General features: G+C 43.9%; 1 protein-coding gene across 1 annotated transcript in view; it reads left to right on the top strand.

The window, feature by feature from the left end:
* Window positions 1-23,762, top strand: part of APC8 (anaphase-promoting complex subunit 8) — a 68,201-nt gene that overhangs the window by 21,260 nt on the left and 23,179 nt on the right. The window contains exon 2 of the mRNA XM_086526828.1: window positions 11,054-11,345. Coding sequence (XP_086382954.1) covers window positions 11,054-11,345 — 292 coding nt within the window. The remainder of the gene's footprint in view (window positions 1-11,053; window positions 11,346-23,762) is intronic.

Here is a 23,762-nt window from a genome sequence, read left to right on the forward strand (position 1 = left end):
ATGGGAGGCTGATTGCCCCCTCTTCGCCATATGAGCATTTTGGTGTTGTCTACTCTCTCTCTCTCTCTCTCTCTCTCTCTCTCTCTCTCTCTCTCTTCCGTACACGTGCACTTCCACAATCCGATTGTTGTCCGGTGACTGCTGCAGCTTCTACAATGCAGACTATTTAGACTGGCTTTCCTTGTTTCGAAGGACGCTTACACAGATTGCTACATCTGGCCTTCCTGGAGTTTTACACAGCCATAGCCACCTGGCCACACTGGGTCAGAGGTTCATGCATTGAAAGGCTTCCAATCATTCTCATGATGGGTTCTGGGCTTCACCATTTTCTCCAAACAATTTGACTATAGACACCATAGATCCTATTGGGCAGGACACTTGCGGGTCTATTGACACTTCTTTTACGACAAGGAGTTGTTTTCACACTCAGTTCGGAACCTTCACGCAGTAATTTCACCCTGTATTGGTGGAGTCCAATAGTTTGCTACACTGCTCGTGACGACACTTTACCATGGAGATTTCTTGGCGGTCGGGACACTCTAGACTGTTCTTACACTCATGGGGTATCCTTCAGTGGACATTGCAGCAGTCATCTTCATCATTTTCCTCACATCTTCGGCTTCATGCGGTTTGTTCAGCATCAAGTGCTGAGAGGGGGTGTTAGACTTACACCACTCTGCTGCTTCACATAGGTCTACGGCATACTTGTACGGCTAGTATGTCTCCGGGCTGGCCACCCATGTATAAGTTGCACTTTTGTCCGGCCGCCCAGATTTGGGGCGGCCACCCACCCAATATGGACTCCCTTGGGCACTCGTATATATGGGGCGAGGGGGTACCCATTATATATCATCTGGCATTTGTATCCCACACCGGCTCTCTCTAATAGAGTAGCATTTTTTCTGCTGTAGGTCAATGGGGGGCTGATCGCCCCCTTTCTTATACAGGTGTTGTGTTCTCTCTCTCTCTCTCTCTCTCTCTCTCTCTCTCTCTCTCTCTCACGCCTACGCACACGCGCACTCTCACATGCTAGGTGTGAGTCCAAATATGAAGGACGAGGATCAAGTCGGTGCAATCCACATACTGTTGTACCCCCTTTGACTTCCGTACCGAAAGCTTTATCTCAGATTGACACCCTTTGCTCATCAAATACAAGCACCATGGCAAGTCTGCAAAGCTCATATATTGACAAAATGTCGTAACCAATACAAGGCACATAAAGAACATGGGAGATGTTCCCTCTTTGTTGTTTGGATTAAGCTCCATAGCCCCCTCACTGTGTACAAGAACCATTGAAGTCTGATTTGCCTCCGAACATTGTGAACCTTCATACTGCCTCAGATTTACGAGAAGAAGTCATGTGCCTAACTGCATCATTGTCAATGATCCAATCTCAAGAGTCGAGGAAAGTAATATTCCCCTCCTGCTCCAAAGGTAATTGATCGTGTGGGATCTCCATCTGTAAGGTAGGTGCTCGAGTCACTCTGGTTGACTCCGCTCTCCGAAAAGGAGATTTCCTCAAGTAATGACTCTTCTCTCCACAATGTTTACAATGTCTGTGGGCTTTCAAGGCTTCCAAATCTTCATTGGTCTTTGCAGAACGTGGAACCTGTTGTTTTTCTTTGAAATTTGATGCCAAAGCCTCGGTTGAATCAGAAGATCTTGATCTAACTTGGGATTTGAATTGTTTCTCCTGGTCCAAAACCATTGGTACTAACTCCTCCCACCTAATAGTATTCAATCGTCTATTTGTAATCAAAGAAGAACAGATATGCGAGTAATACGGCTGTAAGTGGGACATCAAATAAATGGTCGTGTCTTCCGATGCAATGTTCTTCCCCATCCGAAGAATCTATCTACTGCAAAGATTGCATCTTGTTGATGTGAGACCTTATGGAAGCATCTTTGGCTGCATCCAGGTTAATCAACTGCACTTGCAAAACAACACGGGTCATAGGGTTAACATGCTCATGGATAGATTCCAAATGATCCCAAATGTGCTTGGCACTCGGTCATTGCTTTTCACATGATTCAAAATCCGTGGGGTATAGTTCAAGATGATAAAAGACCGCACTCGAGCATTGACTCGCTACCAAAGTGCACTCTCCTCTGTTGTAGATGGCTTTTGCACCTTCTTGATCACAAAGAATCGAGATTATATGAGTCAAATATAGCAATCATCATTTGTCACCGATCTCCTTGTGATGTACATCTCACATAGCTCTTGACAATGGTCCAACACAAGGTGGTTCATAACGTATTTTCATGGCATATATGTACATATTGTATATTGTTCTGTACAAAAAAGGTTTTATGTACATCAAAATACGTGATTTTGAAAAAAAAACCTGAACTCGCTAAACTTTCTAGGATATTTGCAATAAAAACCAAGAGAAGGCTCGTGAAGTGCTTGACGACACGAGAAATTGTACTCGTTAGGTGGAAAATGCAGTACTTGCATTGTCATCGTGGAGTGCCGGAACCCACTTGGCCTAGGTTGTTGATAATGCGGATGACATTGGTGTGCTTCTTCCTGTACGGGTTGCATGGCTTAGGCATGATGACTTTGTTGCTGGACAGACACGAGAGAGAGAGAGAGAGAGAGAGAGAGAGAGAGAGAGAGAGAGAGAGAGAGAGAGAGAAGCGAATAGAAAATTACCTACAGGTTGCTATCTGTGTAGTGCTTTTTGCCTAACAGTCAACGAAATGTATTGAAAACCTTCAGCCACGCTTATCTCCCCAAATTTTTTTTTGGCCCTATATGGATTGATCCGCACCGTAGGGATCCATACAGAACAACCTTACGGTACAGATCGGATCCGTATGTACGTTTTGAAATGACTCCACCACCATAACCATTTGAGTCACTATCTGTCGTTTTGAAAGGACGAGTATGGTCGTGCGATGTCAGGTGCAATGGAAATGTTTAGGATTTAGCTCAGATCTAGTACTCCGCACACAAACACAAGGGTTGCTTTACTTCACTAGAAAGAAATGAATCGAACTGAAAGAAAGAGAGACACAAGAGATCTATGTCGATGACGATGATGTCGACGACGAGGTACTGATTGGGTCTATGTCGACGACGAGGTACGGATGGTGTCTATGTCGACGACGATGTCTACGATGACAATTATGGTGATTGTTTCGATAACGATGATGGTGTCCTTGTCAAGTCCGGGATTTGCGATGACAATGATGACGACGACGACGACGATGGTGTCAACGATGACGGAATCAAGGCTGAAAACTGAAAACGCTGGCTGATCTGTAGGGCTGAATATGGTTCTGATAGTTCGGGCTGAAAACTGGAAACTGTGTCGTGACGACGATGATGTCGATGACGAGGCTGAAAAACACTAGGGCTGAAATCTGGAAACTGTTGTGATGGATGGCTTTCCAGCGAGGATCTGTTGCCGGGAATGGGATTTGGTACGCGGCGAGGTTGAGGGATGGTACTATTGCAAAAACACCGATGGCTGAAATCTGCTCCAAAAACGCTGATGCTGCTTCTTGGGGTACTGTTGCGTGGGTACTGTTGCTTGAGAGGCTCTGCTGCTTGTGCTCCTCTGAGTGCCCAATGGTTTCTTTTATAGTTTCTTTAGCAATTTGCCCTACCTACTTTTCCAACAAAAGTCACTTATTATAAATAAGTGAAAAATGTATATTTGGAAAAAAGGGTTCTATGCTCTGGAAAATGCTCATGATGGCATAACTGTTCTGTGCAAGAGAGGGTATGCAGCGATGACCGGCTTGGGCATGCATGTCCTGCTAGAGGCTGCCAAAGTGCCAAGCTCAGTCCTAAGCTAGGCTATGACTGATGCTAGACCATGGCAGAAGCATGTCCACGTGGCGCAAGTGAAGCGCGCACGTAACATGTGAAGAGGATATGTTAAGGTACTTGGAAGAAACCGCTCCAAATCAGCCCGTACAACTACAAATCAGCACTAAATCTTAGACACAACTGGACAGCAAGCAAACTATCCCTTCTTCGGTCGCGGATCTATACTCGATCAAATTGACCGCTCCGAATCTGAAATTTATTGCACTCAATTTACAGACAAAACAGCAAGCTAACTCCTCTCGAAAAAACGCTAGAAAAGCACCGAACACACCGTAAAAAACGCTCCAAGATCGGATCTCAATACTAGAGATCTTATACCATGTGAAGTAGCAGCAGAAGATGGACGGATATAGTTGAAAACAGCGGCAACGGCTGAACAATTCGTGAGATCCAACAGTGGACAAAAACAACCTCCGAATGCGAGAGCAATCCCGTCGCGATGATCTCCTAGATGTGCAATGTACGTGTAGAGGGAGAGTCCCCTAGGGCAAGAGATGGCACAAAAGTAGAGGGATCTTGCAAAAACGCAAAGGTAGACAGATAGGTATGGCGATCTAGAAAAAATTCTAGAGAGAGAAATTTTTGGAGAGAGAGAGAAACCCTAAATGTTGGCAAGCGTTGATGATCATTGCAGATTGTATGAGAGACAGATTACTGAAGCCTTGGGGAAGTTGGCTTGGTCAAAGAAATGTTCATCTTGGTATCTTTCCTCGGCTTTTGTGATGGAGGAGGACAAATGGGTCCCTCTTGCCTCTCTTACAATTTGGTCGTGCTGGAGATTTGCATTTTATTATGGGGTACCACATCCAAAGATGATGGAATGGATGCGGATGATTTTGGAGGCACAACACACGGGTTTTATAGTCCCTTCGCTTTTATGAGTTGCTACAGGAGGTTTCTTACAACGGATACTTTATATCATTTTGGTATCTAGCACTAGTCTTTATGGTTTCGCTTCACTGCACGAGGCAGAGAGAGCTTTTGATAGATTTGTGTTGGCTTTTTACAGCCAGATAGAGCTTCTTCACCACTCCATGATTTTGAGTATCTTATCCTTTGATGTATCCTATGGCTGTATGGGTTGTAGGTCCTGAGCATATAGTGATGCATTTTTTCCCCACCGCTATCGTTAGAGGCTAGAGCTCTATCTATCCACCCTTCCATGTAGGATTTTCAGTTTTGTAGCACTTTAATTTTGTTATCTTTTCTCCTTTTTCCTCGGTAGTGAGAGTAAAATATTCATGCACATCAATCTATCTCAGAGGTTGTTTTGTCTCATTTGTGTAGCATAAACATTAAAGCTCTCTTCTTCTTCTTCTACCTTCTCTTCTCTCTCGTTCCTCTGATTGGACCAAAATGTAATAATAAGGTGTACTTGATTTGTCTTATAGGCAGAGTTTGGCCTCAAAAAAGGACAGTCAATTTAATCTCTCTGTGTGTGTGTGTGTGTGTGTGTGTGTGTGTGTGCGCGCGCGCGTCTCTCTCAATCTCTCTTGTTCTCTTTGCTTTTGTAGTTTTTGACTTTTTGCTCATATGCCGATCTGGCACAATGCCTAGAGTGGAATGTAACAAATGATGTATTTTTTTATCGCTATAGGTTGACTTGAGGCTCCAAACATCAATAGAAGTTTCTTTCTTCTTCTTCTTCTCTCTCTCTCCCTGCTGCCATGACTTCTACAGAGGCTTGGAGCCAGAATGTGTCATCTCTGTGCACAGTTCTTGGACAGGTGCCTCTTCCCGACCCCCTCAAGCTATGCCCACACACATGTACTTTTTTCACCGTTGAGATGGTGAAGAAGGCCATTGATAGGATGAGGACTGGGAGAGCATATGATCATGATGGCTTAGTGCCTGAGCATTTTATACATGCCAGGGATCTGATCGTAGAGCTTCTAGCAGTGATGTTCAACCGTGCCTTGTGTGAGGGTTTGCTTGATACTTGGAGTTTATCTACTATTGTACCAATCTTCAAGTCAGGAGACCCTATGGAGCTTGGGAATTATCGCACTATCATGATTGGACACACATTGGCACGGTTGTACGCATCCATTCTTGAGCAGCAGCTGAGTAGATGGGTAGAGAGGGAGGGTATACGCGCAGCCGGGCAGGCAGGGTTCAGGAGAGGTTTTTCTACTCTTGACCACATTTTGACACTTAAAGCCATTATTGAGGAGGGCAGATCACATGGGAGACGGATCTATTGTTGCTTTGTGGACTTCTGCAAAGCATTTGACACGGTGCCTAGAGCTAGATTGATGCGCAAACTATTGGAGATGGGAGTACCCACAAAGATGATTTGGGGGATCATGGCATTATACAGGTCAGTAGTGGGGCATGTACGCACTCTAGAGGGGTTATCTACATTAGTTCACTCCACTATCGGGGTGAAGCAGGGCTGCGTGCTCTCTCCTACTCTATTTGGTATGTATGTGGATGAGGTTTCTGACTATATTGAGAGAGAGGGTGATAGAGTTGCACAATTGGCAGGGACATGGATTCCATTATTGTTATATGATGATGATATTGTGTTGATCTCCGACTCTCCAGAGGGAATGCAATTGTTAGAGTTACACCACCGTTGCTTCGCCATTTTGTACGGCTAGTGATTGTCCCTGGTTGGCCACATTGCACATCATGTAGATTGCATGGGCGGACACTTTTAGCACGTGTCCGGCTGGTCATTTTCTGAGCGTGGCTGGGTGCAGACATTTTTAGCCATTTTTGGGATTTTATGTTTTTTGCACCAGTTACACATTTTTGCCCTACCACCTCAACCTAATATACTATAAATAGAATGCTTAGGGTCTTGTAGTCATTCAGATTGTGTATTGAGAGCATCATTTGCAGAGTACTTGTGTTTTCTCTCTCTCTCTCTCTCTCTCTCTCTCTCTCTCTCTCTCTCTCTCTCCATCCAGCGTTTTCGACGCGCGTCGCTCACACTCTTTCCGCTGCTCACTCTCACAACAACGTCACTTGGATGCTTTGCATAGGTTTGCTCACGACACTGGTATGTCTGTCAACCTTGGTAAAACCAAGGTTATGGTGTTTAACACCACCCCATAGTGGGCCAGGAGATCAGCACCCACATTCACATACAGCCATGAGACAGTGGAGTATATAGATGCTTACACCTACCTTGGGGTGGTCTTTAGTGGACCAACATTTTCATTGAGGAGAGCAGCAGACACTAGACTGACTAGAGCACATGCAGCATTGGGTGGATCGGAGAGGATGTGTTCACAGATTCAGTTTCAGGAGCCTGGGATGAAGCTTCGGCTTTTTGACACTCTGGTGGCTTCCGCATTGCTTTATGGAGTTCAGCTATGGGGGCCTTCATTGGACCATCACGGGAGGTTGGGTCGCACTGATGGATGGGGAGACATGGAGAAGCCTCTAGTCTCTATGATCTCGCAGCTTATTAGAGCCAAGGCTTTAGTACCACATGACATTATTCGAGCAGAGCCTGCTGCCCCCCCACTAGTGGTTGAGGCACTTACCATACCAGTCTCCTTTTTACACCGTTGTGGGACCTCCCTAGAGACAGATGTGCCCGCCTAGCACTTGAGTCCTCTCGACAGTTAGCTTTGCAAGGAGACACAACATGCTGGTATGGGGAGATGACATCATGGTTTCAGGTACATGGGTCCAGCATGGACAGATTGCCCCCTTTCCAATACTCATTGGATGCACCATCTCTGACTCTTACACAGTCCGAGATCACCAGGCTCATCCGCCAAGACCTGACTCAGCTAGATACTAGGAGGACTTGAATATAGCCGGCACAAGAGCTCGGCACAAAGATGGCTTTCTATAGAGAGCATCTTCTCCAGCTTACTGAGGATGGTTTTGTGACGAGGCCCACATACATGGACACCCACTTATCTCATGGGATACGATGTGCTATTGGCCAGATATGCACATCTTCACAGCAGCTTTGGATCGAGACTGATAGATAGAGCGGAGTACCAGCAGAGGCAGGACATGTTCCCTATGTCACATGGAGCCTGAGACAAAGTTGCATTACACATGCCATTGCCCAGTTTACTATGAGATACGAGGCCGCTTTCACTGCTTGTTCAGAGAGGGCTTTGGACCCGCTTGAATAACAGGTCTTGAGTTCAACTCTCCTCGTCGAATAGATCTTTAAGGTCTCTTGGGATAGTTTCCTCGACGTTACAATTCTCTTCTTCTAGAGTCATGGGGTATGAGGACCAAAGATTTTTGGGTCTGTTTTTGCTTGAGCTACTCAGGCACAGAGAGAGCTTGATGAGAGGCGAGGCTAGCCTGTCTCAGAGATGGACCACAGACTTCTTTATAGTGGACACTGAGTAGCCACAGGAGCAGCTACCACAGTAGAGCTCACATTCTCCTCACACCAGAGGCATGTTGATCGATCGAGCGACCGAGCTAGGGAGATCTAGACGCCCACGACTACGGAGGACTACACAACATCGACGGAGGCTACATCAGAGGATTCGGATTACTTTGGCTCGACATGCACGACGTGCCGTTAGACTATTGACCATGGAGGAGATTGATGAGATCTGCCTACGACTAATGATTGATCTCCTATGATTTAGCTCTTTTAAGGATTACACACCTTGCTCATCTTGTATCAGCTGTCACCCATTATATTCCCACACGCACACCCACATCGTGTTGTATTAGCCCCCAGTCACTACTTTCACCCCCTTACTCATATCCTACACAGTTCCAGCTAGTTGCTTAGTTCACGTCACTTTACTTCATTTTATTTTTGTACGCAAACATTGTACTAGATACACCAAGATTGTATCAGTTTGGTCTCATAGGTCATTTTGGCCTTTTGAAGACATTTAATATAACATTTCATTTCACTCTCTGTGTGTGTGTGTGTGTGTGTGTGTGTGTGTGTGTGTGTGTGTGCGTGCGCGCGCGCTTGATGAGAGGAGAGGTTAGCCAGTGTCAGAGTCAGATCACAAATTTCTTTAGAGCAGACACTGGACAACCAGAGGAGTTACTACCACAATAGAGCCCACATTCTCCTCGCACTAGAGGCACGTTGATCGATTGAGCGGTCGAGCTGGGGAGATCTAGACGCCCACGATTGCAGAGGACTATAGAGCATTGACGAAGGCTGCATGAGAGGATTCGGATCACTTTGGCCTGACATGCACGAGGCCTGGTCAGACTACTGACCATGGAGGACATTGATGAGATCCGCCAGCGATCGATGCTGGATCTCCTGTGATTTAGCTCTTTCTGAGGATACACCCGCATTGTGTTGTTTTAGCCCCCCATTCGCTCACACCCCCCCCCCCCCCCCAACTCATATCCTACACAATCCCAACTAGCTGCTTAGTTCACATCTAGCAGCTTAGGATTCCATAGTATTTTTATTTTGTTACTCAGACTTTGTATCAGATCCACCACATTGTAACTTTCTGGTCTCATAGGTCACTTTGGCCTTTTGAAGACATTAATATAACATTTTATTTCATCTCTCTCTCTCTCTCTCTCTCTCTCTCTCTCTCTCTCTCACACACACACACACACACACACACACACACACACACACACACACACACACACTCAAACACACACACACACACACACACACACACACACACACACACACACACAGAGTCATCCATAGTTCTTTTGAGACGTGTATGATTGCTTAATCAGACGTTTGCAAATGTGGGGGTATGAATGGATTTCATACTCCTGGCTCAGTGTCCAAATTTTGTTGGTCTAAAGTTCCAAATGCTGTGCGAAAGTTGTAACTTCTAGCTTCTAACATGTAGTAATTTTATGCAAAGTCTTGTTGGTTGAAGATAATCGAAATTCATGCATCTTTTCATATTTCCCATCTTTTTTCAAACCTGACGTATGGTATTTTCTATGGGTCTGCATCATACTTTTTTCATACTTCCATACCCGAATGCGTATGCAGTATGTTTGGTGTATGAAAAAACTATGGAGTCATTCTTCACCATACATGCTTATGGTCATTTTTGTTGTAACAGCATCCCCAATGAGAGTCATAAGAGGGTTCCAGAAGCCAGTTGTAATTTTCTTTTCTTTCTTTATATTTGCGTTAATGGCATGATGCCTGAACTGGAATGTTACTAAAGGTGTATGTGCTTTGTCCTAAAGGTCGACTTTGGCCTCCAAAGGAGGTTAATGGATCTCTCTCTCTCTCTCTCTCTCTCTCTCTCTCTCTCTCTCTCTCTCTCTCTCTCTTTGGGGATTCTCAACTTTGACTCTTAATTAAGCCTACAAACTTCCCTATTTTCTCTAGACTATGTCTCATCTTACTATTTTGTTCCTCTATCATGTTGAGATTGTGCTGTTTCTTCCATGACTCTCCACAAATAGAGTAGCCTGGTCCTTCTTGTGTTGTCATGAACCTGTGTGTGAGTGTGGGCTGGCATGACAAGACTTATCTCTATGTATTGTTGGATCACTAGTGCTTGCAGTGACCAGAAATTGGAATTTGAACAAGAGTTTTGCGGAATGACCAGTATTGTCAACTGTTAAAATTCTTCAATTAACTGCCGCAAAGAGGCACTCATTACGTTCCTTTAACAACTAGTGGAGCTTGTAAGTAGTTGTGACTGAAAACGTATGGTAAAGAAAGAATATTAGCTGATTGGTAACAGCTTAAAAATGTTATCAACTCATCAATCTTGTAGGCAATCAAAAGTCTGTTTACTTGGGCAATTCTGGCACTGAATGATCTTAAATGTGAACATTCAACCTTCTGAAGCAATCATGGAACTTAGAAGCAGACATTGTTGAAATAATTACTCGGATCTTCTCTAATATTGAAAGGGATTCCATATCAGAATTGGCAACTTAGAAGTTTGTAGAGGTTAGGACAGATCATAGACATAATAGGTCAAGATGAAGTATTTACCGGTAGACAGGTTTATATTCCCGGTAGACAGGTTTGGGTTAGAATGTGTAGGATGTATCAGACTGCACTCCTTGCTTGTCTTTCCACACCTGCTCACACTCCATGCAATTTCAACTAATTTTGAGCAATTGATGTGTCCTCAACTGATCTTAGTTTTGTGTATCAGGTTTTGATGTGTCCTCAATTGATGTGGCCATGTGATTCCAATTAATTTTGAGCAATTGATGTGTCCTCAACTGATCCTAGTTTTGTATATAAGGTTTAGAAAGTTGTCAGTTTCTCTCATCCAATTATTGTTGTTTTTTCAGGGCTGCAGAGCAACTGGTTGGTCTACCAGAGGATGCAAGAACCCCAAGCCCAACTTCAGTTATGTTCTCAAGTGAGAGAGCCAGCGCAAATAAATATTCCAGAAGTGAGGACAACGTAGCTGCTGAATCTGAAAGCATGCTTGTTGAGGAAGGGCAGGAGGAGGAGGAGGAGGACATTTTTCTTCTGGCAAAGTCGTATTTTGATATGCGGGAGTATAGAAGAGCTGCTCATATCTTAAATGGTGTTCCTGGCAACAAACCTCTTTTTCTTCGCTGCTATGCAACCTATCTGGTAAATACAAGGTGTCTATTGCCATCAGCTATGTTCATTGTTTATCATAAATACGGGATAAAAGCTTTGTTTCCAGTCACATAAGCCCTGAGGGTCGCTGCCATTTCGGTTGATAGTTGCCCATTTATAACTCTCCCATTAGAGTGAATCCTACTTTCTTGATGGTTGGTGTTCACTAGTCATGCTTCTCATTTTCGCTTTTAGTTGCATTGCATGCATAGCGTGATAAGGGTAAGAGTTTATAATGTAAAGTTGGGAATGCCTTCTATGTCACCAGAGTTGGTTGAAGCTGTAGGTTAGTATGAATACAATAAGGAAGCTAGGGAAACTTCAAACAAGAGTAAAATGCTGAGGACGATGAGAGAGTACATGAGTACAAAATGATGCTAAGGAGGATGAGAGAGTACATGAGTAAAGAATGATGCCAAGGAGGATACGTGCTTGTGTTAGCGAGGAGTACCAGCTGGATGATGCCTTGGGGAGGTTTGTATGGTCACATGGAATTACTTCTTGGTACCTTCCTTTGGTATTCATTGTGTTAAAGAGGATGATTGGATCCATCTCCCATCGCTATGTGCTTGTGCAGGAGAACTTTGTCACCAAATTTGATTTTTGGCACGTTTAAATTACTCGGAGAATAATAAAAAGTCATTTTGATCTCTTAAAAATATTTTAGAGTGATCAAAATGAAAATTTCATGCTAGATGAGTAATTTTCTCTCTCTATCCTAGAGAGAGAAAAGCCTGTCTTTGACCTAAAATGGGATACGGAGTAAGCAAGAATGATGAGTCTCAAGGGGTAACATTTGGTTGAAGGGTTCTAAGAGATTTTTCTGGGAAGAAAAGAACTTAAAAATGACATTGAGACAAGCAATTTTTACTATCCGATAAACCCCCGATAAATAAGCAAATGGGCATAAAGATGTCAAAAATCTTAGGGAATGTCCATTATGATGTGGGAAATTCTTTAAGGGACTTGGGATAATTTTTTGGGATCAAAACAGGTTCAAAATTACCTCCGAACCTGGACTTCAGTATTCTGGGAGAAGTACGAGAATTGCATGGGAAGACTAGCATGCGAAAGGGAGCTTGTGATAAGTGCACAGGTTGCCTGTCATAAGCAGATCACTTTTACTTAGCCCAGGTAAGAGGGGTCGACCCAAAACATAGGGGAAAGGGGCCAAAAGAAAGGAGTGAGGGATGCCACTCCTTTACATGGCACTATCTCCCTTTTTGGGTGTGTGTGTGTGTGTGTGTATTGGGAGCCAGCCTTGAGTCACGGAGAGTGCTTATTAGGCTCATCATAAAGCTCTTCTCAAGCTGCTGCTGCTTCTATACTCTATTCTTATCATCACTTACAAGGTAATCTATTACGACAGGAGGAAGATGAGGGATCCTCTTAATCCCAGAAGCTTCTTGTTTAAGTCGTGTAAGCATGATTGATTATTTATCTTCCGATTCTAGTCTCTCTCCCTCTCTGTAGGGCTACCCGATCTTCGTAATCGCTATATATGCATATGATAATGCCATGGCATACCCAAGATGATATCACATCCCTCAATGGATGTCATAAAAAAATGATTCGTGGTCCTTGTACTCGCCAATCCGAAGATTGAGTTGTCCTTGCACAACAGTTGCATTGGTGGTCAACCCCTCGAATGCCGATTCAGAAGTGACCGGAGTTCCAAGCTGAGCTAGTGTGAGGCCCAAGCGTTCTGGAGTTTCCAATGAGATAAAGTTGTCTGTTGTTTCAGGATCATAGAGGATCAATACCCTCTGGTTATTGAAAAATGCCCAGACAACTGACGTTTCCCTTTTTCTGTTTCCGTATTCCCTTGTACATCAGGATTAGAATTCGAGCTTGGTGGAGCGGGTTCCTTTCTTTGATTGTTTCTTTTTCGAAGATGTTTGTTCCTACCGTTGCTACCGACTAGAACAATTGGTCTTCATCTGTCCTTTCTCACCACAGTAGAAGCACCTTCCTTGCTCTTTGAAGGTTTGTACTTGCTTTGGCGTGAGTTACTTGAGCCGTTTTCCAGTACCCTCTGGATGATTGGGGTTCTCAAGGGGGACTCTTTTTACCTTGGTCGTCATGGTCATCATAAACCTCTCTTTGCGCTGCTCGGCACGTGCTATGTTCCATCCATCTTGGGGTACGAGTGGAATGTAGATCCTCCGTAATGGTTACCGACTCCATCATCCGTTGAAGGGTATATGTGGGGGTACACCTTCATGCTCTTCCGAAGCGAAGGTTGAAGGCCTGCTTCGAATTTTTACATCTTTTCCTCATCGGAAATCTTCATGAAAGGCGTAACTTTCAGAAGAATCGACCAATACTTGTCAACATAGGTTGTGACTTTTTTATGTGCCTTCCGAGCAGGCTAGTCCCATTCCTTCCGAATGTCCTTCTCGAAGTCAAACGGAAGAAATTGTTCATAAAATTCAGATCTAAGTTGAGCCCATGTTCTAGCTTGTGTACTTCCAAAATCTTGGCTAACCACAAGTTGCTTGCCGTCTCCTTGATATACATCCCAACACGCAATTTGGATTTTTCGGTGAAGTTCCTGTTGGCAAAAGGAACTTCAAACGGTGTGATAAACGATAGTGCCTTGGGGATGTCTCTCCGTCCTGTGTAATTGTCAAACTAGACATCGTTGTCACCGGATTTGAAAACCCGCATCTTGCAGTGACACTTGCGGTTATCCTTCTTGAACTTGGGCTTCTCTTTAGTATTACGTAGGGAAGTAGTAGGAGTCTTGTTCTTTGAAGAAGGCTTAGATACTATATGAGAAGTAGATGTAGTAGTATAAACAAGAGAATATGATGGAGAAGAGATAGAGACAACCTTGCTTTCGTTCAACTGAGAAAGTTCCTTTTCGTGGTCCTTGCTCTTGGAAGGCCATTTGTCCTGATCCGGAGGTCCCTTGTGCGCTCCGGCACCTCTTTCCGCATTTTTCTCGTGCGGGTGGGTTGTTACCACCGGCAGGATTTTCTTGAGGCCCATTGACATTTGTTCCTTGCGGGTTCTTGATTGCTTCCAAAACCTTTTGGATAGCGGACAACTTGAGAAGCTGTTGCAATTCCGCGAGTTGAACTCGTACTTGTTGAAGTTCTTCTTTAATGGTTCTTCCTTGGCTCGTCATGGTTCTTCCTGTTCCTTCCCGGAATTGTCCTCCTTTACAGAGAAAGAGAGGAATCCGAGCTCTGATACCACTCTCACAAACGGGAGCTAATCAACTAGTTGAAAATAAATAGAATTCCAACCAAAAGGGACGAGGGATAAGATCAACAGAGTGTTGGGGAGTTGGGATGGAAGATGGGATGGTCCCTCCCCTTATAGAGAATCGTTATTAGGGAGAATTTTTTTACAAGCACACGAACCCGAGTAACTCCTCCATTCTAAATCTTGAACTCGATGGTCGATTCCTTCCCGTTCGGGAAATTCCGAGAGACAAGTTCTTAACTCCGTCTGCACACAGAGTACGGAACTGCATAGACTGTTCCTGATTTTGTCTCTAGAATCCCTGAGCATAGGCCGAGGCCTCCTTGCTCCTCCGTGACGGAGTACTTGCAAAAGTATAAACAGGAAACAACAATTCGTCTAGCGTATTCACAATCAGTACCTATCACTCCAAGTGTAGAAAAGCGACCTATGCACGTTAGCTTCGCACGTTCACTTGTAGATTGCCGACGGTAGATTCTCTAAAAGCTAGCGATCGCAAAACTAGGAGCAAAAGGGAAAACGTTGGTAGTTTTTATAGCTCTTGGAAGGTGGTAGGAATAGCCGGTGTATTGCTGGCAATAATAGCAGGGCAGGGGGCGCTAGAGGAGAGATAGAGCTTGCGGCAGATTTGGCGAGGCAAGAGAGAGAGAGAGAGAGATCGCACATATATTTTCAGCCCAAAGAGGTAGCACTTGTTTTTTTCATAGGAAGCCTTGCTTTATTTTTATAGCTAGCTGCCCACTTATTATGTGGGCGGCCAGTCATCTCTTAAAAATGTGTGAACATGTTTGAAAACTTGTGTAAACCTCAGTGAGCTGAAAACTGATGCCACACAACACGTCCCCAAGCATCCGTGGATGCAGTTCTCAAGCATAAATGCAATGCAAACACAGATTCCTCGCGGGAAAAATATGCTTTTCGTAGAAATCACTTAAAATATCCTGCTTATAGGAAAAAAGCTTCTTAGAGCCCATCTTTATTCTTGTGCTTGCGTCTTTATGCGTATTCTTTTTTCCAGTTCGGATTTCTTGCCGGACCAATGGAATAGTCCCTCTCTTATGCTCCCGTCATTCATCACGTGACGCATCAGGAATATCCCCTTCTCGGTCTCTCCCCCCGAACTAATGGTACAACCCCTCTGGGATGCTTAATGTCACCCATCACATGACACATCAGAGTTGTCCGTTTCTTGATGGCTTTTTTCAATTCTAGTGGATCTAGAGTTCCTAACCTTTACGGTTCAAGTGCACACATTTAGATATCCTAATTCCAATAAATAGAAATTACGTAGAAAAATAAGAAAATAGTCCATTTAGCAACACAAAATGTAGCTCTGTCAGTGGGTTAGCCTGTGTCTCACAGGCCCGAAACAGTTAATCCATGGAGCCATCAATGATAGTCTTCTCATCTTTGTAGAAGGCTTTTCTACCTTCTCTCCTTGTGTGGATCACCCTCCGCATGCATGTCCTTCTATGTTCCACGTGCATCCTCGTGAGGTTGTTATACAAGAAGATGGGAGTGCCTTCCATGTTGCGTAGTATGACCCTCTTCTTCATGAAGGTCGTGGGCTTCTTCATCCCAAAGTTGTATAATAAAGGCCCTCTTCTTTGTAACATCCTTCTAGGCTGCCCAAGCTTTGAGAAAAGGAGGTGGCCCCATTTGTTGTTACCCTAGCTAGGCGTACAAAGCTCTCCTGTCCCTTTCTGGTGTAGAGGCAACCTTCTCTAGTATGCATGTGACTTGTTGGGATTATGGCCTTTGGCCTAGACCTCTCAAATACTATGGGCATGACCTCTTGTAGAATCAACAGTCTAGTCACCTTGTGAGCATGTGAGGGCAACTGGCCTAGCACACATGGCATGGTGAGTTGCACAAGAGTCCAAAAAGGTATCTTAGTCACCCCAGCTTTCCACTTTCTATGGAGCCACTCTTGCCCTTTGGGAGTTGCCCCTTGACCCTTGGGAAAGATACCTATGTGAACCTTGAGAGTTGCACCTAGTCATATGTTGCTATTATTTAAGTGGCCTCTCATTTGTACACACTCCTAGTGTTATTAGTGGCCTTTGGCCTAGACCTCTCTAATACTATGGGCATGACATGCATTGATCTTTGGACGCTTGGAGAGAGCATCTGCAACTGCATTCTTTGTTCCAGAAGTGTGTAAATCTGAAAATGGAACATTGAAAGAAAGTTGGCTCATCTCATCTGCTTTTCTGATAACTTTCTCTGTGTGAGAAAGTAGCGAAGACTTTGATGATCTGTCTTGATAATAAAATCAGCTCCTAATAGATAGTGTTTCCAAATGGAAAGAGCATGAATTACTGCCATTAGCTCTTTCTCGTATATGGAGATGCAACTCTGCATCTTTAAGGCGCCGACTTTCATAGGCTATCGCGTGACCCTCTTGGTTCAAAACTGCTCCTACACAATCTCCAGATGCATCACAGTATACCTCGAAAGGTTTGCGAAGATCAGGGACGGTGAGAACAGGTCCGTCATTGAGTAGATACTTAAGCTTTTCGAAAGCTTGCTTTTGTCCAGACCCCCAATGGAATGGAATCCGCTTCGTTGTCAGGTCATGGAGGGGACCTGCTATCGCGGCAAAAGCTCGAATGAAACGCCGATAATAGGAACAGAGGCCAAGGAAACTTCGTACATCATGTATTGTAGTTGGCGTAGGCCATTCTACAACTGCTTGAATCTTATCAGGGTCCATCCTCACCTGATTGTGAGACACTATATGGCCCAAATAGTGGATTTCTTTTAAAAAGAACTCACTCTTCTTAGCATTCACAAATAATTTGTGTTTGCGTAATTCTTCAAACACTAAGGCGAGATGCTTATAGTGTTCGTCTTCCGACTCTGAGAAGATTAAGACGTCATCAAAGAAAACGCCTGTAAAACTTCTATATGAGTGGAAGATTCTATCCATCATTGTGTTGAATGTAGCTGGTGCATTAGTGAGTCCAAAAGGCATCACTAAAAATTCATACAACCCGAAGGTTATTCTAAATGAAGTCTTACTCACATCCTGAGGAGCTATGCGGATTTGATGATAACCGCTCTTCAAGTCTATACGACTAAAGACACTTGCTCCTTGTAACTTGTCAAGAATGTCGTCAATCCGAGGGATTGGAAATCGATTCTTGATTGTGATCTTGTTTAGAGATCTATAGTCTATGCACATACGGAATGTGCCATCCTTTTTCTGTACTAGCAAGACAGGTGAACAATATGGAGAAGTACTAGGCCTTATTAAGCCCTTCTCCAAAAGTTCGTTAACCTGCTTGAGAATCTCCTCTTGCTGCATTAGACTAACTCGATAAGGGGGCTGATTTGGAGGAGAACTTCTTGGGATCAAATCAATTGTATGATCCTCAGGTCGCGAAGGTGGGAGTTCATTTGGAAGTTCATCTGCAAAACAATCTTTATAACTTTCTAATAACTTAAGTCTTTTTTGCTCTAAAGAGAAAGAAAGTTGTGAAACAGACACATCTCTCCCTCTTGCGAAAATCAAGTATGCTGAAACACACTTTTTTATTTCTTTCTTGATGGCAATGTGATTGGCGATAGGAATACGCCAATCACCTGCATGTGCAAGTACAAGATACTCCTTTCCTTTATGAGCAAAGGATAAGGTTTTCTAAACATAGTCAGGAATGGGATACATCTTGTAGTGCCAAGGCATTCCCAAGATAACATCGCATCCTTCAAGTGAAGCTAGTAAGAAAGACTCTTGATCTTTGTAGTCGTCGCCCTTTAGATTCAACTTCCCTATGATTAGAGTAGAGTTTGAGTTCCGCCCTTTGAAAGCAGATTGTGCTTGAATAGAAACTCCAAAACGATTAGGCTGCAAGTTCAGGTCGTCAGCTAGCTTGGTAGAGATGAAGTTGTCTGTACTACCAGGGTCAAACAAAATAAGAGCCCGTTGGTTGTTGATACTACCCCATGCTTTGAGAAGAGCTCTTTCTTTTCCGTCTTTGGTTGTATTTCCCTGTACATCTGGGACTGCATTGGAAGAGGGTGGTTGCGGAGGTTTGGTAGGACAATCACCCTTCATATGACCAACTTTTCCGCACTTGAAGCATCTTCCTTCACTAATGTAGGTTCGCAACTCAGCACGAGAGAGATATCTCCCTTTCTTGGGCTGATTTGGCTTTGCTTCTGCTTCGGAGGCGGTTCTTTTCTTCTTTTGCAAAGAAGAAGTAGAGGTAGGCTGCTCATGGAGAGCCTTTTGCTTGGCATGGTAAGTACTTTGCTCCATCTTCCTGGGAGTACCCTTGTCATGTATTCCATCAGCTATGCGGGCTGATTCCATAAGTATTTGCAAGTTACCTCGAGGGTAAAGCTTCATAGCCTTTTGCAAGGCTTCATGCAAACCTGCTTCAAACTTGCGCATCTTCTCCGAATCGTCAATCTTCTTGAATGGAGTGACTTTCAAGAGAACGTCCCAAAACCTATCCACATAGCGTGGAACAGTTTCGTTCTCTGACTGTGAAAGTCGATCCCATTCTTTCTTTACCTCTTCCTCATATTATGGAGGAAGGAACTGTGCGTAGAACTCCTTCTTGAAAGCAGTCCAATCTTGGGGTTTGCGATCTTTCAGGATAAGGGTTAACCACCAACTGCTGGCGGTGCTTTTCAGGTACATACTGACATGGCGAAGCTTGGATCTTTCTTTAAAATTCCCTTCAACAAATGCAACTTCGAATTGGCGGATGAAAGCCAAAGCTTTGTCATTATCACGCCATCCATTGTAGGTGTCGAATTTCACATCTTTGTCTCTAGACTTGAATGTTTTCTGCTTGTGGTGCTTCTTCTTATGGTGCTCCTTCTTTCTATGCTTAGACTCCTTATGGACAGGAGTCTTTTCCCTTGAATGCACTTCTTGCTATGACGGATCGTCAAGAAACATGTCTTCCGGGGCAACGATGTCATCCAGATCCTTCATGAAAGAGAACCGAGGGGAATCCGGCTCCTGATCCTTTGGGTTCAACCGCACATGACGTTCTGGAGGTTTCCTCTGCCTCTCGTGCATGCGGGAGGTTCCAATCAAAAGATCTTTCCTTGGTTTTGGCGCCTTTGGGTTCTGCGGGATTTCTCCCGACCCCATCGACATTTTCGCCTTCCCTTTCTCAAGAGTATGGAGAATCTTTTGGACTTCTGGATGGGAGAGAGCTTTTTGCAACTCTTCCACCTGTTGTTGAAGGAGAGAGAACTCTATCTCGCGTCCTCCCATTTGTGCAGTCTGCCAAGAGTCGTCAATCCCTTAAGGAAGAGAGGGATGACCTTGCTCTGATACCACTGTCACAAAAATACGGAAGCGTAAACTGACGTTTAATTGTACTTCAAATACTCAAGAGAATTAGAGAGCTTGACACTTCATTGGGACCAGAAGATGGGCTGGTCCCCCCCCCATAAAGAGAATATCTTTATTACTAAGGGAGAATCTTTACAAGCACACGAACGGGGCGAAAGCCTGTCCTCCATTCTTTCTTGGCCTTTTTCTGCTTCTAACTGAGAGAGTAGAAGAACTGCTCTCTGACTACTGAGAGGATCTATCCTCTTCTGCGAGATTTTGGGAAGCTCTTGTAGGGGAGAGTCTACCTTCCACAAAACTCATCGGAAGCTCTCACGAATGAGAGTCTATCTTCCGCTAGCTGTGCCACTTTGGACGTAATCATTCCTGCAATCAACCAACCATAGAAACATGCAAAACACACACACACAGACGCTTGCTGTAATTTTCTGCACATAACCAGAAATTGTTACCTGAGCACGTTCCAATGTCAAAATGAAGGTCCTTTTCGCGATGGAAATGCTCCAAACTTGGTGTATGTATAGAGTAGGTAGTGGGGAATAAGAATCTATTAAGACTTTGCTGAAATTCACCCTAATACAAGTGATTAGGGGCTGAAAACAGGGAATTTGCAGCAACTAGACAAGGGAGAAAGAGAGTTTTCTACTACTTTACGCGATGAAACTTCTCCCAAAGCTGCATGCAACCATGAGAGGCCTTGTTCTAGGTGATGGGTGCTCAGAGGCTCCACATACACCAGAAGGTGCTGCTCTCAAGCTTCAATGGAGAGCTTCACTGCGTAGAGGATGGTCAACTTGGGGGGGGGGGGGGGGGGGGGGGGGGGGGGGGGGTAGTGCACTGCCAACCTGGCAAGAGGGGGAGGGGCTGATCTCTTATAGCCTCCCAAAAGAGGGGGCGCTAGCATGAAGAGAGGGAGTGAGGGAGAGAGAGAGAGAGAGAGATTGCATGGGAAAGTGTACCAAGTGGCACACTTACTTTAAAATTTTTAAACCATTCAACTTTTGACTTTAAAAATCCTATGCTAGTTAATGAAATGTGCAATTAAGTGCACAACTACACATATAGATGCAACAAATGGAAACGTTATCTGCTTCCTAGCGCATTGCCGTACCAGCAATGCTCTGGTATTAGCTGTTCGCACTTGTCCGGCCATTTGGTCCAGCGCAAATCATTCAAGAATACTTTTAACTAACTTATCCTAAGGCCGTAAAATAATAAGGCCTTAGGGTTATTATTCTAAGAACCCCATCTCATTCTTGTGCTTGCACTAGCGTGCGTAATTTTCTGAGCCTGAAATCTGAGGCTACTATCTACCCCTTCATTGAAGACCCGATTTCCCAATTGCTAGGGTTTCAGGATATTTTCTGCTAGGGTCTCCCTGAGGTGCAGTGGCCCAAACTTGGGTGCACCTGAGGCCCCAAAACTGCTAAATCTATTCTGATATGCACACAACTAATTAGATAATTCTTTTCTCGTAAAATAAATTAATTATTTACAAAGTTTGACTTAGTTACACCAATGATAGCTTGATTGGAAATAAACTAACAACACTACGAGTATGTACAAATGAGTGGATACTTGAATAGTAGCAGTATATGGCTAGATGCACCTCTCACGGGCCACATAGGTATCTTTCCCAAGGGTCAAGGGACAACTCGCAAAGAGCAAGAGTGGCTCCATAGAATGTGGAAAGCTAGGGTGACTAGGATACTTTTTTGGACTCTTGTGCAACTCACCATGCCATGTGTGCTAGGCCATGTGACCTCACATGCTCATAGGGTGACTAGATTGCAGACCACTAACAACAATTTATCATGAGGAACTAGAATCTCTCAGCGAGATGTATCCTCAAGATCCAGACTTCGCCACAATTTGGGCAGATCTTCAAGCTAGTCACTCAAGGCCACCTTATTCCATTAGGGATAATACGCTCTATCGTCAACAAGCAATATGCATAGCTCAGCCCTTACGGCAGAAGGTGATGGATGAAGCACATAATTCTCCTTATGCCGGGTATCGGGGAATTGCTTCCACCACTAGTGCCCTCGAAAGGTATTTCTTTTGGCCAACACTCCATGCGGACATTGAAAAACATGTACGTGAGTGTTTAGTCTACCAAAAAAGAAAATATGACAGACATAAAGTTTATGGCAAGCTTCATCCGCTCCCTGTGCCTAGCACGCCATGGGAAAGTATTGCGATGGATTTTCTTACGGATTTTCCTAGATCCAAGAATGGAAATGATGCAATCTGGACTATAGTAGACAGATTCAGTAAGCAAGCACATTTTCTTCCAGTAAAGAAGACCATCAAAGCTGATCACATGGCTAGAATATTTCTAGCTTAGATTTTTAAACACCATGGATTGCCAAAGACTATTGTCAGCGATAGAGATCCCCGCATGACTAGTCTATTTTGGTAGGCATTGTTCGAAAAAATGGAAACTAAGCTTGATTTTTCATCAGCTTATCATCTTCAAACAAATGGTCAAAGCGAAATCACTAATGCCACTGTTTTAGATCTCCTCAAGTGCTATGTTTCGGAACGATAATCCGAATGGGAACAGTACTTACCAATAGTTGAGTTTGCGTATAATAATACCATACATTGCTCAATTGGTAAAGCTCCCTTCGAAATTATTTATGGCAAGCCACTCTTACTGCCTATTATGGTGACCAAAGAAAACATCTTCGCCGCAGATGAATGCGCAAAATTGATATTGCCCATCAACAAGTAAAGCAAGCGATTCTTCGTACTCAAGAGCAACAGAAGAGAAAAGTAGACAAGCACAGAAGGAATCTCAATCTTGAAAAAGGACAATATGTCCTGCTTCGGTTTGAGAAAGCTTGATTGAAAAAGCGGGTCGGCGAAGGGAAAGTTGTCAAACTTTCCCATAGATTTTACGGCCCTTTCAAAATTACAGATAAAGTCAACGACGTGACTTTCAGATTGGATTTTCCTTCTAACTGGTGCATCCATAGCTTTTCATGTTAGTCTCCTCCGACCATATGTTGGACCTCCTCCAGTGGCGCCAGTACAAGAAGATCCTCCCGAAGTCCAAGAGACTGAGGAAATCCTTCAACCTGAACAGATAATACACCACTCGGAGAGACAACTCAAGTCGAGGAGTCTACATCGAAAGTATTTAGTCAAGTTAAAGAATTACACTCCTTTAGGTGCAAAGTGGATGACTGAGTCCGATCTTAAGGACTACCCAGACATCTTGCACAGTTATGTTGACGCTCTACAATTGAGGTCAATTGTATAGAATCAAGAGGGATGTAACTAAGTCAGACTTTGTAAATAATTAATTTATTTACGAGAAAAGAATTATCTAATTAGTTGTGTGCACATCAAAATAGATTTAGCAGTTTTGGGGCCTCAGGTGCGCCCAAGTTTGGGCCAGTGCACCTCAAGGAGACCCTAGTAGAAAATACCCTGAAGCCCTGGCGATTGGGAAATCGGGTCTTCAATGAAGGGGTAGATAGTAGCCTCAGATTTCAGGCTCAAAAAATTACGCGCTAGTGCAAGCACAAGAATGAGATGAGGTCCTTAGAATAATAACCCTAAGGCTTAATTATTTTACGGCCTTAGGATAAGTTAGTTAAAAGTATTCTTAAATGATTTGCGTTGGACTAAATGGCCGGACAAGTGCGAACAGGTAATGCCAGAGCATTGCTGGTACGGCAATGCGCTAGGGAGCAGATAACGTTTCCATTTGTTGCATCTATGTGTGCAGTTGTGCACTTAATTGCACATTTCATTAACTAGCATAGGATTTTTAAAGTCAAAAGTTGAATGGTTTAAAATTTTTAAAGTAAGTGTGCCACTTGGCACACTTTCCCATGCAATCTCTCTCTCTCTCTCTCACCCCC

Source organism: Adiantum capillus-veneris, chromosome 13, assembly GCF_014529385.1.
Source record: "Adiantum capillus-veneris isolate H3 chromosome 13, ASM1452938v2, whole genome shotgun sequence".
NCBI classification, from domain to species: domain Eukaryota; kingdom Viridiplantae; phylum Streptophyta; class Polypodiopsida; order Polypodiales; family Pteridaceae; genus Adiantum; species Adiantum capillus-veneris.